We start from the raw sequence: 21,696 nt of genomic DNA, 5'->3' as shown, positions 1-21,696 counted from the left end.
CATTTGAACAGGGATTAATTTCTTACACTGGTTAATTAAAATATGCATTTCTTTAACAATAACTTGTTAAATAATGCAACAATCAGAATTTCCAATAATTTCATGCCATCTTGATCACCTCATACTGTTTTTGTTAAATTTTGAAAGCCATAACCTAAATTTAAATATTATATGCTAAGTTAACAAAAACTTAATTGATTTTATAGCATTTTACTATAATGCAGTTCCTTTAAAACAGAAAAACATCAACAGCAATCACTGCATCAAAAACTCATTAATTAACTACATGTACTTTCTAAATGGTTAGGATAAGGATTACTTGCATGTAATTACGTATAATTTATTGTTATTATAACAGTAAGTACATGTAACGTGTAACAAGGACACCTTAAAATGAAGTGTCACTTTATTTTGCAGTATGTGCAGTTTGTGCACTTACAGTGTAACTACACCGTACTTAAGAAACGACTGGGTAACAAGGGAAATATTTGGACATAAAATGGTTAAAGGTTATGCTCAGGTTTAGTACCTAGTTATTATATATAAAAAAAAAAAACATGTAGAACATAACACTGTAAAATATAGTGCAACCCAATATTCTTAAACTGATTCAATACACATCATCAGTACATACCTTTCCTAGGTGCGCTGTGAGGTGAGGTACGCGGAGAGGAGAGCAGAGATGAAGCATTTGACTGGCTCTCCTCAGGCAGCTTTCGTTGTCTGTCCCGCCCTTCTTCTGAGAGAGACAAAATCTTATGAAGAGACTGAGGAGACTGGGCACCTACAGAAACAAAAACCTCATCTCACTACAAACAAGACTTACAAGTCACCAGCAGAGGGCACTCGAACACCACCAGAATTCAGATCATTTGTGGAAGTAAAACAAGACAAAGCTCTTACCAAATGGTGGTAACTCTTTGCCAAGTGATTTCTTGCGACCATGATTTCCATTAGTCTGCTGTGGAGTGGTGCTTCTTTGACTGACAGGAGATACATCCACTCGTCTCCTCTCACCCGAGTTCTTCAGAGCTGAAATCACAAGCAAACAAACTTTTTTTTTTCCTATGCTATTCATCACATTTTGGTGTTTATACTAAATGGCTTATTATAAGATAACATAACAACAACAACATTAATAACAATAATTACAACAACATGCATTATTCTAAGATGACAATTGAGACCATAAAAGGTGATAGTTTTCAAAAAATGTGTGCTACTCACTGGAGTTGTGGGCAGGCTCACACTGCAAAGAAAGTTCGTGGAGCTTCTCCTCATCGCTCTCATGTGTTTGCGTGTCCAGATACTGGCGCACGCGTCTGCTCATCATCTCCACCTCATAAAGTTTCTTAGCACTGAGAAAAGAGCTCCGCCTCCCCTTCCTCTTCCCACCCATCGTTCCAATGTCAGAGAGAGAAGAGCTGCTCACCTGACTCAGAGACCTTCACGCATTAGAACAAAAGACACAGTCAATGTTAATGCAAAATGTCATTACTGAACATGTCAAATCAACAGCAGAAGTTAGCAAGACAACTACATAAATCAGCATTGCTGGGGAATTAACATGGCCATTTTTAACATGCACAAAGAAAATAATCGAGACAAGTGACTATTTTAGAAACCTACAGGTTAATGAAATATTTACATGTCTAGAAAGTAGGGATGTGCATGAGTAATCAGGTACTCATTCTGCAACTAAGCAGTCAACTATTAAAATACCAATCAAATTATTTTTAAATGTTTTTATTTTGCACCAACTAACCAGTACTAACTGGTAATAAATAAAAACGGAACTAAAACAATTTAGTAATTAAAAAAAAAACTATCCCGGCAGATATTTTTTAATATCTCCTTTTATATATAAATAGATTCATGCGTTTTATGCAAGCTGCAGGTGGGTAGATTTTTTTTAAATCATCATGTTTACATTGATGTATATAATATTTTTAGAAGAAAAGCATTTTAAACTGGTATTGATAATGTAACATGAGTAAATAAAAAAAGTAGTACATTTACATTAGAGTACTCCACTACAATATGACTCAATGCTCATTCCTACTTAAGTAGCAAAAATACTTTTATACATCCATATAAATCATCACTGAAAACACTCATAAAAATTCATGCCTTTCTAGAGAATGATAATGAGCATTCAGAAAAAGGAAGTGAAAGATGAGATTTTATACATGCAGCACAACTAAAACAAGCTAGAATACTGAGGGAAGTGTTAGTGTGGTTTAGTATCACGCAGCAAAAAATTAGTTAAAGTGAAAGAGAGAAAGACAGTAGCAGTCCCACTTACCCAAGACTTCTCCACTTTTTCTTCCTACAACAGAGTGCCACGAAGAGCCAAAGAACAAGAAAATTAAGAGATTGAGTAAAAGGAGGCATAAGACACTAGTGCTTAGACAGTGAAGCCCACAGAGCAAAGGCCCAAAAACAAGAAGTCCAGTAAGACACCAAGCACACAAATGACTGAGCAGAAACAATCAGCATTGGATATATGCCACACTGTGCAAGAGACCAGCTTGGTTCCAATCCCTAGTGAGCTGCCTACATAGGAAACATCTTAAAGCATCGCAAATATGTTTCTTAATTTTGCTGCAAACCAAGCAAACAGCAAACCAGAACGCTTTGCCACTAATGGAAAATTCATTCAAAACTTTGGACAAGGCAAAAAATTATTATTTTTCATTAAAAATGTTGGATAAGGTGAAAAGATTATTTTACCCTGTGTTTGTGTGTATATGTATTTTATGCTTTATATCGAGTCTCTCGTATGGAGCACTATTTGTGTGGCACGCACTTGCCCATGTCGTGCATTTCAAAGTGGTCACTAATAAGGTTGCATTTCCTGTGCTGCTCAGCAAGTTACTAAAAACAGCTAGTATGCCTTTGTAATTAAGCTTTTATTGATGTCATGTGTTTGCGTGTATGAAATATCATTGCTGAATAAGTGTACATTTCGTAAGTGAGTGTACCTAGTCTTAAAAAGCAATGCTGGGTCCATGGTGATGGAAGCCATTCGAACCACGTGTCTGATCTCTCGAGCAATCATCCTCAACTTCTCAAAATTCACCAGACCATCCACCTTGGAGTTGTTGCCTGTAAGCACACAGGTTTGACAGATTCATACTACATTTTTAAACCAAATTCCAAATATTTAGGCAACAGGAACAGAGAAAGGTGTAAGTTACCCTCATGGAGGAAGGTGAGGTCTTTCTTAATGACAGGAAACAGAGGGATGACTGGCGGCTGTAGGTTGTGTTTGTTGAGGAGGTTGCGATATTTGGCCATATTACGAGAAGGGTCGAAAACGTCCTGCAATTCTGCCAGAAGCTTCTCATATTTTCCAGGCAACCGTTCCCATGTAGATCTCAATCGAGCGACGGGTGCTAGATTGAACCCACTGCAAAAGATACACACATACACTTAAGAGATTGTACAGTGGAGAGATGATGGACTACTACTAGCATTAGCAGGAACAAACTTGGCAAATTTTTGCAAGGAACAAAAGCACATTGACATGTTTGTTTGGTAAGAAGCATGGAAACACATTTAAAAAGATGGCACATAAACACTACCTGATTATGGCGAACATGGAGTTGAAGTTCTTGCAGTCACGGCAGTGAAGGGCAATCTTTATAAAGTGCTTGATGATCTTCACTCTTTTGGCCAGGTTGGTTTCTTGTACTATCTCTGTGGCAACCCAGAAGGTCTCCTGGTTTACAAGATCCTCAAAGTTGCGCAGGTTGGTAGGAGGCTCTTGTGGGTGAAGCTTGAAGAGGTCACTGATGTAATCCGTTGGTTCAATGCTGGAGAAGAGCAGATAGTTTCGTGCTGACAGCTGATTGGCTATCTCCATGGAGCTCAAGGACAACAAAGGGACCACAGACTCTCGCTGCATCTCCTGTGCTTCCACATCCGAACACAGTGTCTCTGTCTCCATGTTGCTTTTCAGGTAGTACCTGGCAAAGCAAGCAGAAATAATAACCATCGCATATAAAATTAAACCACAAAATTGCCAATTTAACTTCTCAAATTTAGCTCAAGATCAAACCTGGCACTCAGCTGTATCCTGTCAGCCAGTTTAGAGAGTTGATCGGGTAGTCGTCTCTGTTTGATAACTCCCTCCTGTGTGACTGACACCTCACAGAGCGAATAGGCTTCAGGACTTGCCGTCAAGCCAAACTCTCGCATCGCCTGATTGGCTGCCTCTCTTGCTGTGGTGTCTCTATTGATCAGTAAGTAACGACTTTGTTGGTCTGCCTTGAAAACACGCAGCACCTGGTCTTGCAATTCTGTGGAAGAAAAACATCAACAAACCATAAAACAACTGTATATAAAGTAGTATGTAAACCTCAATCAGAACTAGGATCCAAACATTCCTGCATAGCACAGATTACATGCAACTTCTAGATCTATATTAGGTAAACAGACATGGTAGATGCCGATGAGGAAGATGTAACAAGTCAAATGAAAAAGAGATGAAAGGAACTCTAATAACAAAGACAGAGGTTAACTGGAGATCCAGTTCAAGCAGAAGTCAGAGATGATGTCTTCTGCGGAAGACAAAACTTTCAGAGTTGTATTGGAAAGTAGAGCTGTCAAAAGTACAGGTTCTTCAGTAACATGTCAATTCTAAAATAAAAAGATTTTCTGACTACAATCACACCGCTAAGGTTTATCACATTTTATTATTGCAGGTCGATGATATAGTTTAAATGATCTGATGATATAAACAGTCAAGCAGTTTATATTTGATAACAGTATATCCATTTAACTGATATAAGTGGGTAAAGTCATATATACTTATAGTAATTTTGGGTCGGAAGTGATCATGTTACGTGGTGATATTAAAGGGACAGTTCACCCAAAAATTAAAATTGTGTTATCATTTACTCACCCTCATGTCGTTCCAAACCTGTATGAGTTTTTCTCTTATGTCAAATATAAAAAGATATTTTGAAGAATGCTGTAATCAAACAGCTGATGGTCCCCATAGTATTTCTTTCCTTACTATGGAATAGGGACCAACAACTGTTTGGTTTTTCAAAATATCTTCTTATGTGTTTAACATAAGAAAGAAACTTATGCAGGTTTGGAACGACATGAGTAAATGATAACAATTTTCATTTTTGGGTGAACTGTCCCTTTAAGGATTATGAAACCTGCAAGGTTTTGTTCAATTTATAATAATTTAAAGTAGTGACAAGCCTAATGACTATTTGGGGATGTGTATCCCTGCCACAGATAAATTAATACAGGGTTAAGATTTCGACCATATAGACCACCCCTCAGCATTTTAAGTGAGGAGTTAATTGGAAGTCGTGACAAAATAATTACACATAACAGGTTTTTACATTAGATAATACATAATACATTTAGTCCCCTGTAAACAAAAAAGCTTTGGCTACTATGGTGTCAATATGCTACTCAATTGTTCAAACGTCTTGTAGGACTTTCCTCTAACCATCACTGATCTTGGTAATTTAGTAAAATCTGTTTTCAGTTGTGATGATCACAGACAACCATGAGTATAGCTCAAAGCATTACAATTAACCCTCTCAGAATTGTACGTTTCAGTTAATGTAAACAGTCGGGATAAAACTTTTTTTTTTTAAAAAGTGTGTAAAAATAAATTATCTAAATTTTTATAAATATAACTGATATTTAATTTTATTTTAAACATTCTAATTTGTATCTTTGTTTTACTACTTGCTTGAATAGTTACATTAGAGCTTGCAATTCTTAATTGAAAACATTGGGAACCAACGTTTGCTTTCAGAAACACTTTCAGGCAATGCTAAGCATGAACAGAAGCTACAGAAAGAGAGTTGTACATAAAAAGACAAAGCAGTAAGAGTAATACATCAAAGTCCGAAAAAAGAAAGGTAATTTAATTACATGACTTGGCCCAGTGGCAAGTTTAGCAAATGGCACAAAGTGTATTAATCTACACAGACAGGCCACTGAAATAAACCAGAAACAATGTAATAAAGTGTGTATATAGTCCCCACAGCCTTAAGGCGTGTTTAATTTGACCCAGAGCATGAGTCAGGCTTGCCAGACAACTGGCAAAATACAGTCTACTGGCAAAAACATGACAACAGTGCTGCTACATCTTACTTTGCCGAAAATGAGAACTTCCCATAAGTCTCATAATTTTTTTTTTTTGTTTGTTTTTTTTTAAATCAGCAAGTGACAGATTATCCATGGTGATGCCATCAAAGTGAAAATGTTGCCACTGACTCAGGTTTGCAAAAATTAATAATATCTGTACAAGAACAATACTATACATGGCTAAAAAGGTCAGCAGAACAGAGAGAAGGAAATACAGTCAACTAGAGAAAACTTTATTACAGATTTTGAGAGAGAGAGATAGACAGGCAATTACACAAGACGGGTATCTAGGAAGACGAACAGCTATCTAGAGAGACAAGTGGAACCATACGAGAGGCGTCTAAAAAGACGAGCAGAACCGCAGCAGTGCACAAATACTCACGAGTGAATCCAGGTGCTGTGAGCAAGGAGAGGGTAGCGGGATCATTAGTACAATCGCACAAATATAACAAAAGGAAAGGAACACAAAAAGCAGCAGTAGAGTGGAATGCATTTATGAGCAGAAAATTATAGTGAAGTTGCTGCATGTAGAATATAGTCATGTCATGTGCAGCATTATATTGTGCAAACAGCAAACAGTTATTAGGTTGTGAAGTTCCGAAGGTGCCATATAAATATGTCTCAAGATCAAAATCATTATTTTTGTGTCTATATGTTTTGTGTGTGTATATACATATATAAGGGCTGTCAACGTTAACGCGTTAAAGCATGCGATTAATTCAAAACCCTTAACGCATTAAAATAATGTAACTCAAAATTACTGAAACGATTTCCATTCTAAACCTTTTTTCTCGATTTCGCTTCTCTGTTTGCAATCAGATCATTTTAAGCCGCTAAACTCCGGGAACGTTTTCAGTCCAGTGATCCAGCAAGTGAATCCATTCAAGCAATCAGTCCAAAACAGGGCTAATGTAAAGAAAACCAGGCTGATTACATAAGAGATGGCGGAGAGAATAGATACTTGCGCTGCGTTTTCAGTGAATTATTAATTCAGTGTGTTTTGCTTTAAAACACAAGCTCTTGTTGGAGAGGGAGTAAAATCTTTTTTTGTGCCACGGGCATATGCCACTCGACCCGGCACGGCCATACGCAAAACAGAACATTTATTATTCAGAGCATTTACAGTGCCTTGCGAAAGTATTCATACCCCATCTTTTTTTTTTCCCCACATTTTATGTTGCTGCCTTATGTTGAACTGCTTTAAAATTACTTTTTTCCCCACATCAATCTCAAAGAGAGGATAGAGTTTGGCCACATCGCCATAAAGCCCAGATCGGTGGAGTGTTGCAATGATGTTTGTCCTTCTGTAGGTTTCTCCCATCTCCACATATGATCATGGAGCTCAAATAGAGTGACCATCAGGTTCTTGGTCACCACACTAACCAAAGCCCTCTCCATCAGATGCTCAGTTTGGCCAGGAGGCCAACTCTAGGAAGAGTCCTGGTTGTTTCAAACTTCTTCTATTAAGGGTAACAGAGACTGCATGCTTCTGTGAAACTTCAATGAAGCAGAATTTTTTCCGAACTTTTCCTCAGATCTGTGGCTTGACACAAACCTGTTTCTGAGCTCTACAGGCAGTTCTCTGGACTTCAGGGCTTGGTTTTTGCTCTGATATGCATTATCAGCTGTTAGACCTTTTATTAAGATGGGTGTGCCTTTCCAAATCATACCCATTCAATTGAATTTGCCACAGGTTAACTTCACTTGAAGTGTAGTAACATATACAAGAAGAGATGGAAATTCGAGTCTGCGACTTGGACTCGAGTCTCACTTAAGTCGCATAAATAAAGACTGTGGACTTGACTTGGACTCGTGAGACTCGTAAAAAACGCAAGTCATTTGGTATGGGAGTTTATATGAATGTATCTCTGAGGGGAAATGGCTGTCTTTAGAAAAGTTTAGATGGTATTTTCTCCTCATCTTGCCTCTGTATAATGCATATTAAAGTAGTGTTCATAACTGCAGAACTGCTTTTACAGCGGCAACCAAGGAAACAATGTTTAATTCAAGCGTCAGCCACCTGAAACAACTGTTTGTTGTAAATAGAACAAAGACTTGAGACTTCACTTGGACCTCAGAGACTTGTGAACATGTCTGTATACAAGCAATATGAATGCTCCTGAGCTAAATTTCAACTGTCCGATAAGGGTATGAATGCTTATGCAACGGAATCATTATATTTTTTTATTTTTAATACATTTGCAAAGATGTTAAAAACCAGTTTTTTGCTTTACAATCATGGTGTAAAAAAAGAACTTTTGTAAGGCACTGTATATATAGCCGTCATGAGTCCCGTGACCGGCTTATACAGCTGTGACTGGTCGCGAGGTGAGCATTTTTAACCATGAGGAGTCCAGTGGCAGATGCATATAGTCGCGTTGAGTCCGGTGACAGGCGCATTTAGCGGTGGCAGCTGCCTCTAAACGGTGACAGGTCAAGAGGCAGGTCGAGTGCCATGCGCATATAACGGTAACATGTTGAGTGGCATATGCCCGTGGCACGGAAAGATTTTACTCTTGTTGTTCTGAAGAGCGCGAGAGCTCACTCACGCGTCACGCAGTGTGAAATACAGACTGAACGTAACGTCAAAACATCCCGCCATTGTATGATATGCAAACTACGTTTTCTCAGCTGGATAACGCAAACCAGCTTCTTTTGATGTTGGAATTTTGATGGTTGAGGATTGCAATCAAGGTAAAGATGATTGCAGTGACATACAGGAGTCGTAAGCACGCGTGTCACCGTGTTTGAGCGCTCTTGACGCACAGATCATATGTTGTATTCATGCACAGACACATTTCAGTACATTCACGTTGTTTCCACACTCATTCAGGATAATGTTTTGATTAGTCTTGTGTATGTTGCTGTGTTTAGTCAGTGTGCACAAATTATATTAACTTCTTGTATCATTTGGTTCTATGGTGTCTTTTTGGAGTCTCCCAAGTGTCCTTTTTTTTTGAAAAGATATCTAAATTTATCTTGAAATAAGCTTGCAGAAAATACAGTTTTGTGAGAATCAACCTTAAATCTTTTGGTTTACTTTGCTGGATATAGTATATAATGACAAAAGTAACGTATTAAGCAAGATAAATGGTATATGCTTAATTTCATCACAAGTGTGCGATTAATCACACAAAAAGGCTGCGATTAAAAAAAAATTAATCTATTGACAGCCCTAACATATATACATATATATATATATATATATATAGAGAGAGAGAGAGAGAGAGAGAGAGAGCGAGAGAGAGAGAGAGAGAAAGAGAGACACACACATATCTACATACAGTATACGCACATGCACACACCATACTGATTATACATATATTTTTGAGCATGCATTTGAGTATTCTGTATGCATATTTACCTGGTGGCTGTGTACTGTAGTCGATGATGCGTTGTTGGCCTTGGGCCAGGTCAGGGTTACTGGATGAGAGATTTCCAGTGACTGCCATTGTGGGCTGAGTCTGTTTGTTCTGTCTTAATCCCACAATGCTGTCATCCTGAGTCTGCCCTAACCCGAGGTCACTACACAATAAAAGCACAATGACTCAGCATGACTCGGTATGAGGTGAACAATCAGAATTTAACACGCGTCAAAAGCAGTGGATGTCAAATAATGCCCTTCTGTTTATGAAAATATCACTAAGATGACAAGATTTGTACTGACATTCTTTCTCTTTCAGGATTCTCAAGTCAGCAATAGTGTCAGAAGAAGAGTGTGTGTGCTTGTATACCTGTAAGGTTTCTGAGGTAGGATGCTCATGCGTGTCTTGTCCAGAATCTTCATGAGTTTATTTCGGCCGCCTACAGTATGTGCTTTGACCTTCTTGCTGACCTTTTCTTGACCTATTACATCAGAACCAGCCCCAAGTTCAGGTACAGAATAACGGCTATTTTTCTTTCCATCACCAATCTTTGGAAGATGAGGAACGCCGTTTTTCCTTTCCTCTGCCACCCTGGCTACCAGCTCCTTGAAGACTGAGAAGAGTAAAAGTGAGTAAAAATCAGATATTTATCAACAGCCTGTGTGTATTGGAAGGTGTTTCCGGGTAGGAATCTCACCCAGGAGGTTGGTTTTGACACTCATACAGAGCTGTGTATTGTTTTTGAGAATTTCAGCTGCTTTGGACAACTGCACATTCTCAAACGTCTGCCCGTTCACCTCCAATATCTGCACGAGTGTGAAAAAGATCAGACAAAAAAAAACAAAAGTGTACATGTCTTAACACTGTTTTATACAGAAGTTTGAAAGGTGTCACCTGGTCTCCACGTTTAAGCCCCGCTTCCTCTGCTTTGCTTCCAACTTCGACGCTGCTGATAAAGAGACGCGTTCCTCGTTCAGCTCCTCCAATCAGTGTGAAGGGGAGGGGCATCTCTCGAGCAGGCCTGTTTATAGTAATCACTCTGGGTTTGGCTTTAGCTGCACAAGCTATGTTGAGCAACCGCAACTGACCTGTCATTTTCTGTTTGGATAAATAGAGGAAGTTAATAAAGATGCTTGTCTGATAAAGTGATTGACAAATATTTTAAATATGCATTTAAGTAATGCTTGCATGCTGTTTATACCTCTCTTTCCAGATTGCTCTGAAATTCCTCCAAAAAACTGGTCATATCAGGATCTCCTTCAAAGTCACTGAAGTGATTGTTAACCCATAACAACACAACTCGGGTTACCTGATTAGAGGAGAGAGGGAGAACTGTGAGTACCGTCCAGCTGAAGCTTAATGTGGGTTTCTTTAGAAAAGGTTGATTCAGTCACGCTACCTTGTCCCGTAAACTGGGGTCATTAAACCAGTCCAGAAGTCTCTGTCCCAAAATCAGAGGGCTGGGAAGGAAGGTACGATAGGTCAACAGGAAGTCCTCAATATATGTAGGGTCGACAACTGAATGATCCTCCACTAAGTGCTGCATCAGCCTTTCAGCAGTGCCCTAAAAAGTGAACATCAGATTATTCATTTAAATGACCACCTTTAAAGATCCTTCTTTTCTGGTTAAGCTAAGTACTAAAAACCACACATTTTAAATCAAATTAATTTAGGTTTATTAATTGGTCAAATTATCTAAGTGAATAAACCATATGCTACCGTTCAAATGTTAGAAGTCTGTAAGATTTTTTTAACATTTCTGAAAGTAGTATCTTATTCTCCCCAACACTGTATTTATATGATCAATATTGTGATAAATATTGTGAAATATTACTACTTACATTAACTTTTCTTTTTTAATATATTTTAAAATGTAATTTATTCCTGTCACGGCAAAACTGATTTTTCAGCAGCCATTACTCCAGTCTTTAAAGTATTTACTGTCACTTTGGATCAATTTAAAAAAGATCTTTAAAACACCAAATTTGGAGGGGATGTTCAATTGTTAATTCTCAAAGGCATGTTGTACCGGTTCTATGGGCTATTATATTCACATAACACAAAGTCAGAGATTAAAACAGACCAGACTCATCAACTAAAGCCGAAATCTGATTTCTCAGTGGAGTACTTCAAGTCAGTCAGATTTTTCCAAAAAACAAAATATACCTTGACAACAATGTGTCCCTTGCGGGTGCCCGTCCGGTCGAGTTCTCGGTGTTCTTTTACCATGACGATTTCTCCTTCCTCCTCCACTCGCTGCGTGTTCTGCTCAACCTGATTCAGAATGCAGCAGTATTCCTGCTGGGCAATACACACAAACTACACACACACACACACAAATAATTATGTTAACTAGCGTTTTTTTGCATCAACATTTTATGCATTATTTGCCTTACAAATAAAGCTTGAATGGGGATATTTATTAAACACACTAATCACCACCCTGAATAGATAATCAATTTGAATGGATTTCTAAACTAAAATACTAAAATTTACAAAAATAAAATCTAGATGAAATTTACTGACATAAGCTGCTTGAGGACTAATTTACCATTATACCCATCTTCAGTATACACACTCTTACCTGACAGTCGTCCACTTTGGTCCTCATGACTCCAGTCATCAACTGTTTTTCCATGGAAGGGGAGACACCAAAACTTCCACCCATACAAACACTCTCACTGCCGCCATCAGGATAGATCACTTCTACTGCTCCATTCAGAATGACTGACCATGAGTCCAGCTAAAACACACACACATTTGCCTGTTATCAGCTGAACACAAATGTAGAGATGAAATGCTGAAAAGGGACCTCTTCACTCTCACCTCTTCACTGTGGTTGAGCACGATGGTTCCGGCCCGTTCCACGACCGCAAACACCATGACGGCACAGAGCTCCCTCCGCACCGAAACACTCAGACTGGCAAATGCCGGAAGCTGCTGCACAAACTCCAGCAACTGCTCTGTTTACAGAAAGAGAATGTGAAAATGAAAGAGAAAGTGTAAGTGAAACTGAAAATAAAAGTAGCTTAGTGAATTTCCATCACTGAACAATACAAAGCACAAAAGTGTACCAATGTCATCATCTGTACGGTCCATAGGATCTTTCTCCAGACAGTCTCTCACAATATCTCTACTCATAAGAGGGTCCGTTCCCCTCCCTACGTCCTCCTCATCGTCATCTTCGTCCGAGTCCACTGCTGTTTCAGGAAGCCCGCTCAGATCCATATCCCCACATTCACTTTCAGTGGCCTGTAAAATAAATACAATTTTCAGCAAATTTTCAGATAATGATGTTCATAGACATTTAACGGCTTTCTGTACTTTGTGACCCGCATGTAAAAACAGACAAAGTGAATCACGTGAATGTGATTGTGTGTACAGATGGTGTCTCAGTACAAAAGTGTGTGTTGGCACTCTGAGCCGACTGTGTTTATACATGCGATGGATGTTTGTGTGTGCGTGTGAAATGCTGATCTGTGGATCAAAAGGTATGTGTGCTCGAGGACTGACATGAATAGGTTATGGAGAGGTGACAGATGGACCACAGAGGAGGGTGGGGGAGTCCTCTACAGGACAGGATTTAAATGTGTGTGAGTGTGTGTGTGTCCCAGATGTTCACAATAAATCTCTGTCAGGATATGCTTCTGTTGCGGAGTGTGTAAGGAGATTGCTTTATAGAGGGATAGAAACTCAGTCTCTTATCACCTGGTAAATATCTGATAGGCTGCTACTTCCTGAATCACTGGCAATGCTGGAACGTGATTGGCTGGAAGTCATATGGGTGTGGCAACTGTCGTTGGGGTGAAGCTTTGAGAAGTCGGCAGGAAGCTGCAAGAGAAACATAGACCGTTACAAAAAGAATGATAAATAAAACAAACATAAATAAGCATGTTGAAAAATATAGATTATTATAGAAAATAAATATGAAATAGATTTTAGAGGATTTTAGATAATGTATATATAATGTATAAAATTAATTTTTAAAAGTACAAATATTCCACATAGACTTCAATTAATATGAATTAAACTAAAATTATGCTACATGTATAATAATATTTAAATCATTGTTTAAAATAGTTTTAGCAGGAGTATTGCATGTCACATTACAAGACACTGCTGTCATTGCTTCAAATGTCATGTCAACTATACATATGCATAAAAACAATATAACAATTTTTCTCTGACAAGCTTTTGAGCATTTGTGCAAATATAGTGTTTATCCCTTCTAGTTCATCAGGAAACCAAGGATTAATTTTAAACCCCTGTGTGAGTGTCAGCACAATTACTCGTTTAGTGGAATGGATGATGTGTTCTCACACGCACAAGTTCAGCTGAACAGTGGCATTTAAAACATCTAATAATCCATCTACTCTGAATCATTTTAGTCATTGGTCGATAAAAATAAAACACAATGAAGTATTATTGCTAGCAGTGTGGCATATATCCACCCTTTCCAGGCCTGGCAATCACAATTCTTTGAAACAAACACACAGCACGTCCAAAAAGTAAACAAATGTATGGACTAATGACCCAAGCTTTCATTAGTTAATAAACCGAAGTAATGTTTAGATCTGCAAACGCAAACACACACACACACACACACACACACACCCTTACCAACACCCTACTGTACAACATTCCCTGAGGCTTACTACAGTAAAGTTGATGGGTTCATGTACTGATGTCCTAGATCAGATGGCCTACATACAGTGACCCTACAACAACATCACATGTAGAATATACTCACGCAACTCAAAAACTCAATGTAACCCTTAAACAAATCACTGATATGACTACATGTAAAAGAACATTTATTAAACAATGACAGGAAAACAACTGCAAAAACTAATAAAAATCAAATCAAGTATTACGTTGAATAACATAACCAAAAACAAAATTATGCAGATTACCAATGTGTATAGAATTAATGAAAAATAATACATTTTAAATTACATTTAAAATTACACAACAAAACCAAAAGCATGTAGATTACTAATTGAAACAGAATTCGTTAAAAATAAAATTATAAACATAACTAAAATTAGATTGCAGACCAAAACCAGCAGTCCAATTATGCATTAACTTTTAAAAATAAATTAGACTTTAATTAAAATTATTTACAAAACAAAACTATAATTCTTTCCCATTCAGAATATATTTGTTCACCAATTGCTCAATTCAAACTAATACTTTGTCTGCTTGTATACTGTTAATGTCAAAACTTAGTCCACCCTTTAAATTCAGCTGCTCCCTAATACTTTATAAAATGAAGCATGCATAGCTAAACAAAGAATGCATGCATTTTTTTTTTTTTTTTACAGTTAATGCATGCTTGTGATTAGCCTGTTGTTGCAAAAGAATTATGCATGTTTTTAAAAATGCAGGCCTTTGTATTTCTCAAGAGTGTGTGTGTGTGAGAGAGATACTCACAGTCCTGGTCTCCTGTCTCCTGACTCCATAACCATTAGACAGAACTAGCTGTCTCATAGCCTGCAATACTGAATGCCCAACCATCCTGTGTGCATTTAAACTAATCTCTAAAACATTATCAGTCTCTTTCTGTACCACACTGTTATAACCGCACCTATTTACTGTTCAAATATCTATCTCCCCAATGCACTCGCTCAGAGAGAGCATCCCTCTCTACTGAAATCAGCCCATCACCACAGTAACAGACAGCACTCTGGAAGAGAGTGATGTTTCAGCAGACACAATTTTCATCAGACCCTGCCCCTCTGTCCCATTCACACACACACACACCAATGCGAGATCATGGGATTATCAAGAGGCTGGTATTGTTTAAGCAGAGGGGGGTGGGGGATGGTTGACACCCACTGCCCTACTAAACCAGTCACCAGGATCAACCCTGCAATGACTGACAGCTCACTGAACAATCAGGATGGCACATGTATCTGTTAAGGGCCCGCCTTCCTGCTGTCAATCATAACCAGGCCTGTTACAAGTCAGAGGATAATAAAAAACTAATGCAGAGAGACAGAGACTACATGCTCAAAGTGCCACAAGGGAGAAACTGAGTGAGATAGAAAAGAAGATAGGGAAGCTTTTACTAGATTAGATTTGCTAAGAATATAGCCAAGACTACGGCTCTGTTCCAAAACCTAGTGATTGCTGTCTACATAGGCTATCTTCTAAAGGTAGCAGTAGCACTCTCTAGAGAGCAACTCTGTGGGACAAAGGCCCTGTTTCCACCAAGTATATTTGATGTTTTTGCAGTGCTCAGCTGAGATGTATTACATTTGCCCCGGGTCTTAACATGCATTTTAGAGTATGTTTGCATGACAACAATGTAAAAAAAACTAAAATGATTTTCCTATGTATTTTTGAAAATCACTCATTCACATGGATCCCTGAAAATGTCTAAAATCAATGTATTATGCATGCCAGGCCAGTAGCTGGCGATGTCATTTTGTAAAGAAACACTAAGTGCCTGCTCACAGATGCATTCTATAAGTGCTCATGCACACCTATGGAGTGCGCTTGTCTTCACAGTTTAATGAGTTTTCGATTACCTTTGGAAGTTGGCAACCTCAAAGCGTTTTAGTGTCTTCATTTCTGATCAGATTTATGAAAATGCATCTTAATTAGGTGTAAACATGGCCAAATAGTGCTCCTCAAGTGAGATTATCTAGTGAACCTATGTTTCGGAGTGTTCAAGTCACTCACACATGCACTGTTGTCTTTGCACAAGTCCGCACAAAAACACAAAGTAGCTTTGAAGATATTCGATAGTATTAAAAGGTAAATTACCTGGGATTTTGAGCATTCCTGCAGCAAGACAAAATGAAAAACAAATTAATATGCATTCCACATGTTAATTTGAGGACAAACATTACATATAAGTTTTTTTGATGTTGGTTAATAAGCTCCATTTTGTGTTAAGATGCACACGCTGGCATTAAAAATTAAATGTGTATTAAAGTACTATGGTGCAGTCACAATTAATGTTAGGAAAATTTTCGTAAAAATAGAGTAATTTTAATGGGAATCTAATATGCTAGTGAATGAAAGATTTCGCAACTGGTTCAAGTCGGTCACACATTTCGCTGCACTGACTTGCTCTATGTTAGAAGCTTTGCCTGAGAAATTTTGCTAATGTGACTGCACTTCAACAGTTGCAACTATTTGTATATTCATAATGTGACCAAAAGGGCAGATTTAAAATTGTATGTGTGTGTGAACATACTGAGTGGTTTCCTGGTGGTAGAGGGGGCTTGCTGACTGGATAATGATCAACCGTATCAATTATAGTCTGTCGCTCTCCACGCTGGTTTATCTTGCGGAATCTTCTCCTGGACTGCCGATGAGATGCTTGTCTTTGGAAATACTCATCGTTGTCATCCATGTAGTCCACCTGGCAGAGACAGAGAGTGGTTAACTGTGTCCCCATCTAACTGATACTGGCTTATTTCACATTTACAGGCCTGTGTAACTCACCACAATCATTTCTGAAGCCTCAAGAACGATACACTCACAACCACGACGCAAACTACCCGCAGAACGCTTACCAAAACTGAAATAAAACGGCATACATCACACAAAACACTGAACGAGACATACAGAGGAAATAATGGGGCAAAACAAAGTCAAACAAACACTCATACCTGCTGCGGGGCAGAAACATGGACTCCTTTATAAAGACTGAGCCAGACAGGAGGATATACCAGCAGGTCCCAATGTCATCAGGACTAAAACATACAAAGACATATATTACAACATTACCCACAAAGACACAATGCTTCTATTTTAGTCCATTCTTACTATTATATTCCGGGTGGAGCAGTGACCTAACAACACACATGCCACGTTGGGCAAAGGAAACAAATGTAATGAATCATACAAATGTGGGCGAATGCATCTTGGTAAATTCAGTAGTTTCCAGAGCAAAGGGGCACCAGTGGTTTGCTAGCCTCACGTAGCCAGACTTTTAACTATTCAATGTAGGTCTTGCTGCAGAACTATCCAATTAGACAGGAATAGTCCATCTGACCAACATTTAAAGTGACCAACCACAAACTTTTTTAATGTTATGTGTATGGATGCAATATCAAAAAGCTGTTTTAGAAAGAACACAGAAGAAAATAGTATGGGTGTAATTTTACACAACACTTTAAAGCACGTCTCATTTTTAGGACAACTTACATTGCACACTTTTCCCACATCAGGTCACTCTGAGGTCACTAAGACTGATATGAATTTCTCTCCAAAAGTATTACATTTGGGATATACACTATTGTTCAAAAATACTGTGGATTTTTCAAATACTTTTGAAAAAGTTCACACATCAAGAACACCGTAAAACAGTAATATTTTGAAAAGGTATTACAATTGAAAATGTTTATATATTTTAAATTGTAATTTATTCCTGTGATGGCAAAGCTGAATTTTCAGCATCATTACTCTAGCCTTCAGTGTCACATGATCATTCAGAAATCATTCAAACATGCTAATTTGGTGCTCAAGGAACATTTCTTATTATTAATAATGTTGAAAACAGTTGTGTTGCTTAGTACTTCTTGTGGAAACCACAATACTTTTTTTTCAGGATTCTTCAAATAGAATGTCCAAAAGATAGCTCTTCCTATGAAGCCAAGCACCCAAACATGATTTTGTTCCTCAGACTGAAACATGCCAGTTTGAGAAAGCACTTGCCATTTTTGTGTGCAAAAAGAATCAGAGAACAAACTGTTGGTGGTCCTTGGGCATGACATCCGAGGTTGAGACTGGTGGGTTTTAAACTATGCTGAGGGAAACCATATGAGCCTACGCATTTTGCACAACACAATTCCCAGTGAAAAGAAGCACATGGCTGATTTTGTGTGTTTTGGAAAGCACAGACTTTGACAGCCTGGTTAATGTAGGCATTGCACCACAGTGATTTACTACAGATAATGGGAGGTTACAGCTAGAAAAATGTGGGGGGAAAATGGGGGAAAAGTACATAAGTGATGGGGAATGTTCCAGGTTTTGATGAGCTAGCATGACTTCACTTTTCCATAAGACATTTTGGCCAGACTATGTAAAAGGTTTACTTGAACTGAGAAAAGAAAAAGGAATGTACTAGAATGCTCAATACAAATTAGGCTCAATCAACAATATTTTAGGTGTGATGTTCACAAAAAATAAAAGTAAATGTAAAGTGTAAAATATGAAGTTTGCATTTTTGTTGAATCACAAACCATTCAACAAGACCCTGACTTCAATAAGTCATCCATTATCAGGTGGGAATACTTTTCTAGGTGGATGAATTTGTTATGCGTTACTGTTGTAATGCCAACAAGTGCATGTAAACAGTCCCTTTCTGGCATGCTTACAGGCTAACAAAGTCAGCTTGGATGTAACACATTTTACACAGACAAAAATCAGTAAATGATTTTAATCACACTACTCTCATGCCGTATATGTATACCGTTTAAGTCCTGTGGTTGTACTTGTGAAACAGTGTGTATTTTAATGGTCATTGCCTGGCTCAATGTGCTTAGAGTAACTTTTTTTTTTTTACCCCAAAATATTTTCTGTAATTGATATTGTGTCACTAATACTGTTGATGATCTTTAAATATGCCTTTAACTCCTTTAATTATATCAGCCGTAACCCAAGCAAACAGGGGGTCCTGAACAGAATGTTTTATTTTAATAGGTAGAGTGTGTGTCTATATTCAATAAGCCTTTAGAAGCTTAATCCCCGTCTGTAGATGGACATTACAGATTTAAATGAACTGAGCACCAGACAGATGTCAGTGTGTGTTTGTCTCTGAGACAGAGAGGGAGAGTAAGCAGATGTGTGTGTGTGTGTGTGTGTGTATATATGTGCGCGGACAAAATCATCCTTGTGACTTTGATGTAAACCTCTGATAAACTGACCTAGATAGAGATACATTTTCTGACAGCCTTTGTGAGAGTGTCTTGTGTGTGTGTGCACGCGTTTGGATACTCACTAGTATAAAACCTCATTAGCGTCATGCTGTTCATATCGAACTGTCTCACACATCAACCTGCAAATGAAATAAACAGTGTTAAGCACATTCCCTCGGTAATGTAGTAATGAAAGTACCCTCACACAAACATGCTGGTACCTGAGCTGATGTTCCCTCAAGTTGGACAGTGCTTCCATGCCATGGAGGTACGAGTACACGATCTGCAGATCCTGCAAAACAGAGACATAGAGCATGAGCTGCTTTACAGTGATGCCACTTTATATGAATTTTGCTATCTACTATAAACACAAAATTTAGCTCTGTGCCACATTTTGCGTGCAACGATTTGCTGTTAACAAATGATTTTTTGAACCAATACTAAAGTTATTGTGGAAAAGAAGAATAAGAAAATAATACATTTGCATTTATCAATAATATCTAGAGCTCAATGTGTTTTTTAAATGTTAAAGTTTTTTGTTACATAATTAATTTGTTTATTCTATGTTCATTGACGGAAAAATAAATCTATATTTAGATGTCAAATTTTGTAAACATGGCAAACCTAAAAAATGTTTAGTTATACTTTAATTTAGCGGAGGACCATTTTTGAAAGGTTAAGCACATTTGTCACCTGCAGTTTTTAGTGGGGGAAATAAATGTTTTATGCAAACCAAACAACACACAACAAACATGAGCAGCAATAAGTAAATAAGCAAATAAATATTTTTACAAACATGGTTAAACCTGTTTTTTCCCCCCTCAAGTCATTTAAAACCTGCCTGTATGTACACCAAAGCACCAGTAGGAGGTGCCCTATGTGAATATATACACAAACAATAAATACACATCATATACCAAACACAACCCTACTTAATCACTATTTAACTCCGCCCATCTTAAGTTACACAATTAGTGTTTAACAAGAATGGAATGTTTGCAGATAACCCATCATTCACTCCTTCACTTTCAGGTCTCACTTCTGTTTTTCCTCTCTACTTCTGTCATTATTCTGTTCCTGTTTTGATAAGATAAAAGACAATATTGATGTCTCTCACATCCTAGCTATTTAGTAGTTCATTATGTTGGCCCAAAACATTGCTGAGAAATCTAAAAAATATTTAAAAGCTAGCTACCTGAAAAGCACCACTTTTGTTTTAATGGCAAATACATTTAAGGGTTGTTGTTAATGTTTGTTATTACCACAGTAATGCAATGTTAGGTATACAACAGGACTATGTGCTTGCAACACACTGGTCAAGAATTGTGTCTTTGTTATACATGTCGCTGGTCTAATAGAAACTTGTCTATGGATGATTTGGTAAGCAAATTACAGATTAGGAAAATCTGGTGGGAGAAATCGTTTCATGGTCAAAGACTGTTCTGTTAATGCAGCTGAACAATCATTCTTTTCAACGAGGTTAGCTATTATGAACCTATTATGCAAGAGCATATCGAATACAAGGAGGAGGAATGAGCTATGCAGATGCAACCACATTAATGCTAATATAGAAACCCTTTGTTCACACTTCTGCGATACGAGAAAACAGTGAGACAGAAAAACCTCAAGCCAAGTACAAGCACCTTCAAAGACCCAAAATAATTTTCATAAAAGTAACTACAAACTAGTGTTGTCACAATACTAGATTTTCTAACTTCGATACAATTCCACATTTTAGAAAGCTAAACAATTTGAATGATAACAGTAACTTTATATTATTATTATACCCAAGAAAGAATTATATTGTGTTGTAATACAACTGCACTTTAAAATGATAAATCATATTTTATAATTATATTATTTTAGTTTACTGTGGTAAAATTGCAATATATGTCTTAATTTTTTTCATTTGCCAGTTACACACTTAGACATGGCTCAATGCCAATTTATATATTACACAAAAAAAGTTATAAAGTTCAAACAGGTTAATTATTAAGTGAAGTCAAATAAAAAAGGAACAAATAAACTAATTACAACCAATGCCACAAACAGAATAGAACATACAAATGAAAACAGTGCTTTAAGTTGTTCAGGCAGGTCTAACAGTGATTTTCTGTCTTTTGTTGTTTGAATTACATTAACAACAGCTCTGTTACCTCAAGACTGAATGGATACACGTGATTTCTTCCTCAGCTGTTTAGGTTTCCTTAAGACATAACTGACTGTTTTTGACATGTATTTTGACATATTTATCCATTCAAGTGCAAGAACACACAAAATAAAACTCAATTCAGCATTTGCGCGTTGACAGACACTGGTCTCTGCATGGG

The 21,696-nt window shown here is 37.6% G+C and overlaps 1 protein-coding gene across 3 annotated transcripts in view; it reads right to left on the bottom strand.

The window, feature by feature from the left end:
- Window positions 1–21,696, bottom strand: part of rapgef2a (Rap guanine nucleotide exchange factor 2a) — a 38,870-nt gene that overhangs the window by 2,794 nt on the left and 14,380 nt on the right. Inside the window, exons 2-26 of one of the 3 annotated variants that reach the window (XM_058772360.1) lie at window positions 19,588–19,658; window positions 19,450–19,506; window positions 17,117–17,200; window positions 16,950–17,025; window positions 16,699–16,866; window positions 16,263–16,280; window positions 13,200–13,322; window positions 12,566–12,743; window positions 12,318–12,454; window positions 12,076–12,234; window positions 11,658–11,810; window positions 10,891–11,055; window positions 10,693–10,800; window positions 10,386–10,589; window positions 10,189–10,297; window positions 9,861–10,104; window positions 9,491–9,651; window positions 4,064–4,304; window positions 3,588–3,971; window positions 3,201–3,412; window positions 2,985–3,108; window positions 2,306–2,329; window positions 1,228–1,445; window positions 904–1,032; window positions 635–784 (exon numbers count right to left, since the gene is read on the bottom strand). In XM_058772360.1, the coding sequence (XP_058628343.1) occupies window positions 635–784; window positions 904–1,032; window positions 1,228–1,445; window positions 2,306–2,329; window positions 2,985–3,108; window positions 3,201–3,412; window positions 3,588–3,971; window positions 4,064–4,304; window positions 9,491–9,651; window positions 9,861–10,104; window positions 10,189–10,297; window positions 10,386–10,589; window positions 10,693–10,800; window positions 10,891–11,055; window positions 11,658–11,810; window positions 12,076–12,234; window positions 12,318–12,454; window positions 12,566–12,743; window positions 13,200–13,322; window positions 16,263–16,280; window positions 16,699–16,866; window positions 16,950–17,025; window positions 17,117–17,200; window positions 19,450–19,506; window positions 19,588–19,658 (3,697 nt within the window). The remainder of the gene's footprint in view (window positions 1–634; window positions 785–903; window positions 1,033–1,227; window positions 1,446–2,305; window positions 2,330–2,984; window positions 3,109–3,200; window positions 3,413–3,587; window positions 3,972–4,063; window positions 4,305–9,490; window positions 9,652–9,860; window positions 10,105–10,188; window positions 10,298–10,385; window positions 10,590–10,692; window positions 10,801–10,890; window positions 11,056–11,657; window positions 11,811–12,075; window positions 12,235–12,317; window positions 12,455–12,565; window positions 12,744–13,199; window positions 13,323–16,262; window positions 16,281–16,698; window positions 16,867–16,949; window positions 17,026–17,116; window positions 17,201–19,449; window positions 19,507–19,587; window positions 19,659–21,696) is intronic. The other 2 variants (XM_058772374.1, XM_058772367.1) reach the window with 2 other exon arrangements.

The sequence above is a fragment of the Onychostoma macrolepis genome, chromosome 01 (assembly GCF_012432095.1).
Source record: "Onychostoma macrolepis isolate SWU-2019 chromosome 01, ASM1243209v1, whole genome shotgun sequence".
NCBI classification, from domain to species: domain Eukaryota; kingdom Metazoa; phylum Chordata; class Actinopteri; order Cypriniformes; family Cyprinidae; genus Onychostoma; species Onychostoma macrolepis.
The sequence above is the reverse complement of the archived record's forward strand: the minus strand, read 5'-3'. Positions and strand labels throughout refer to the sequence as shown.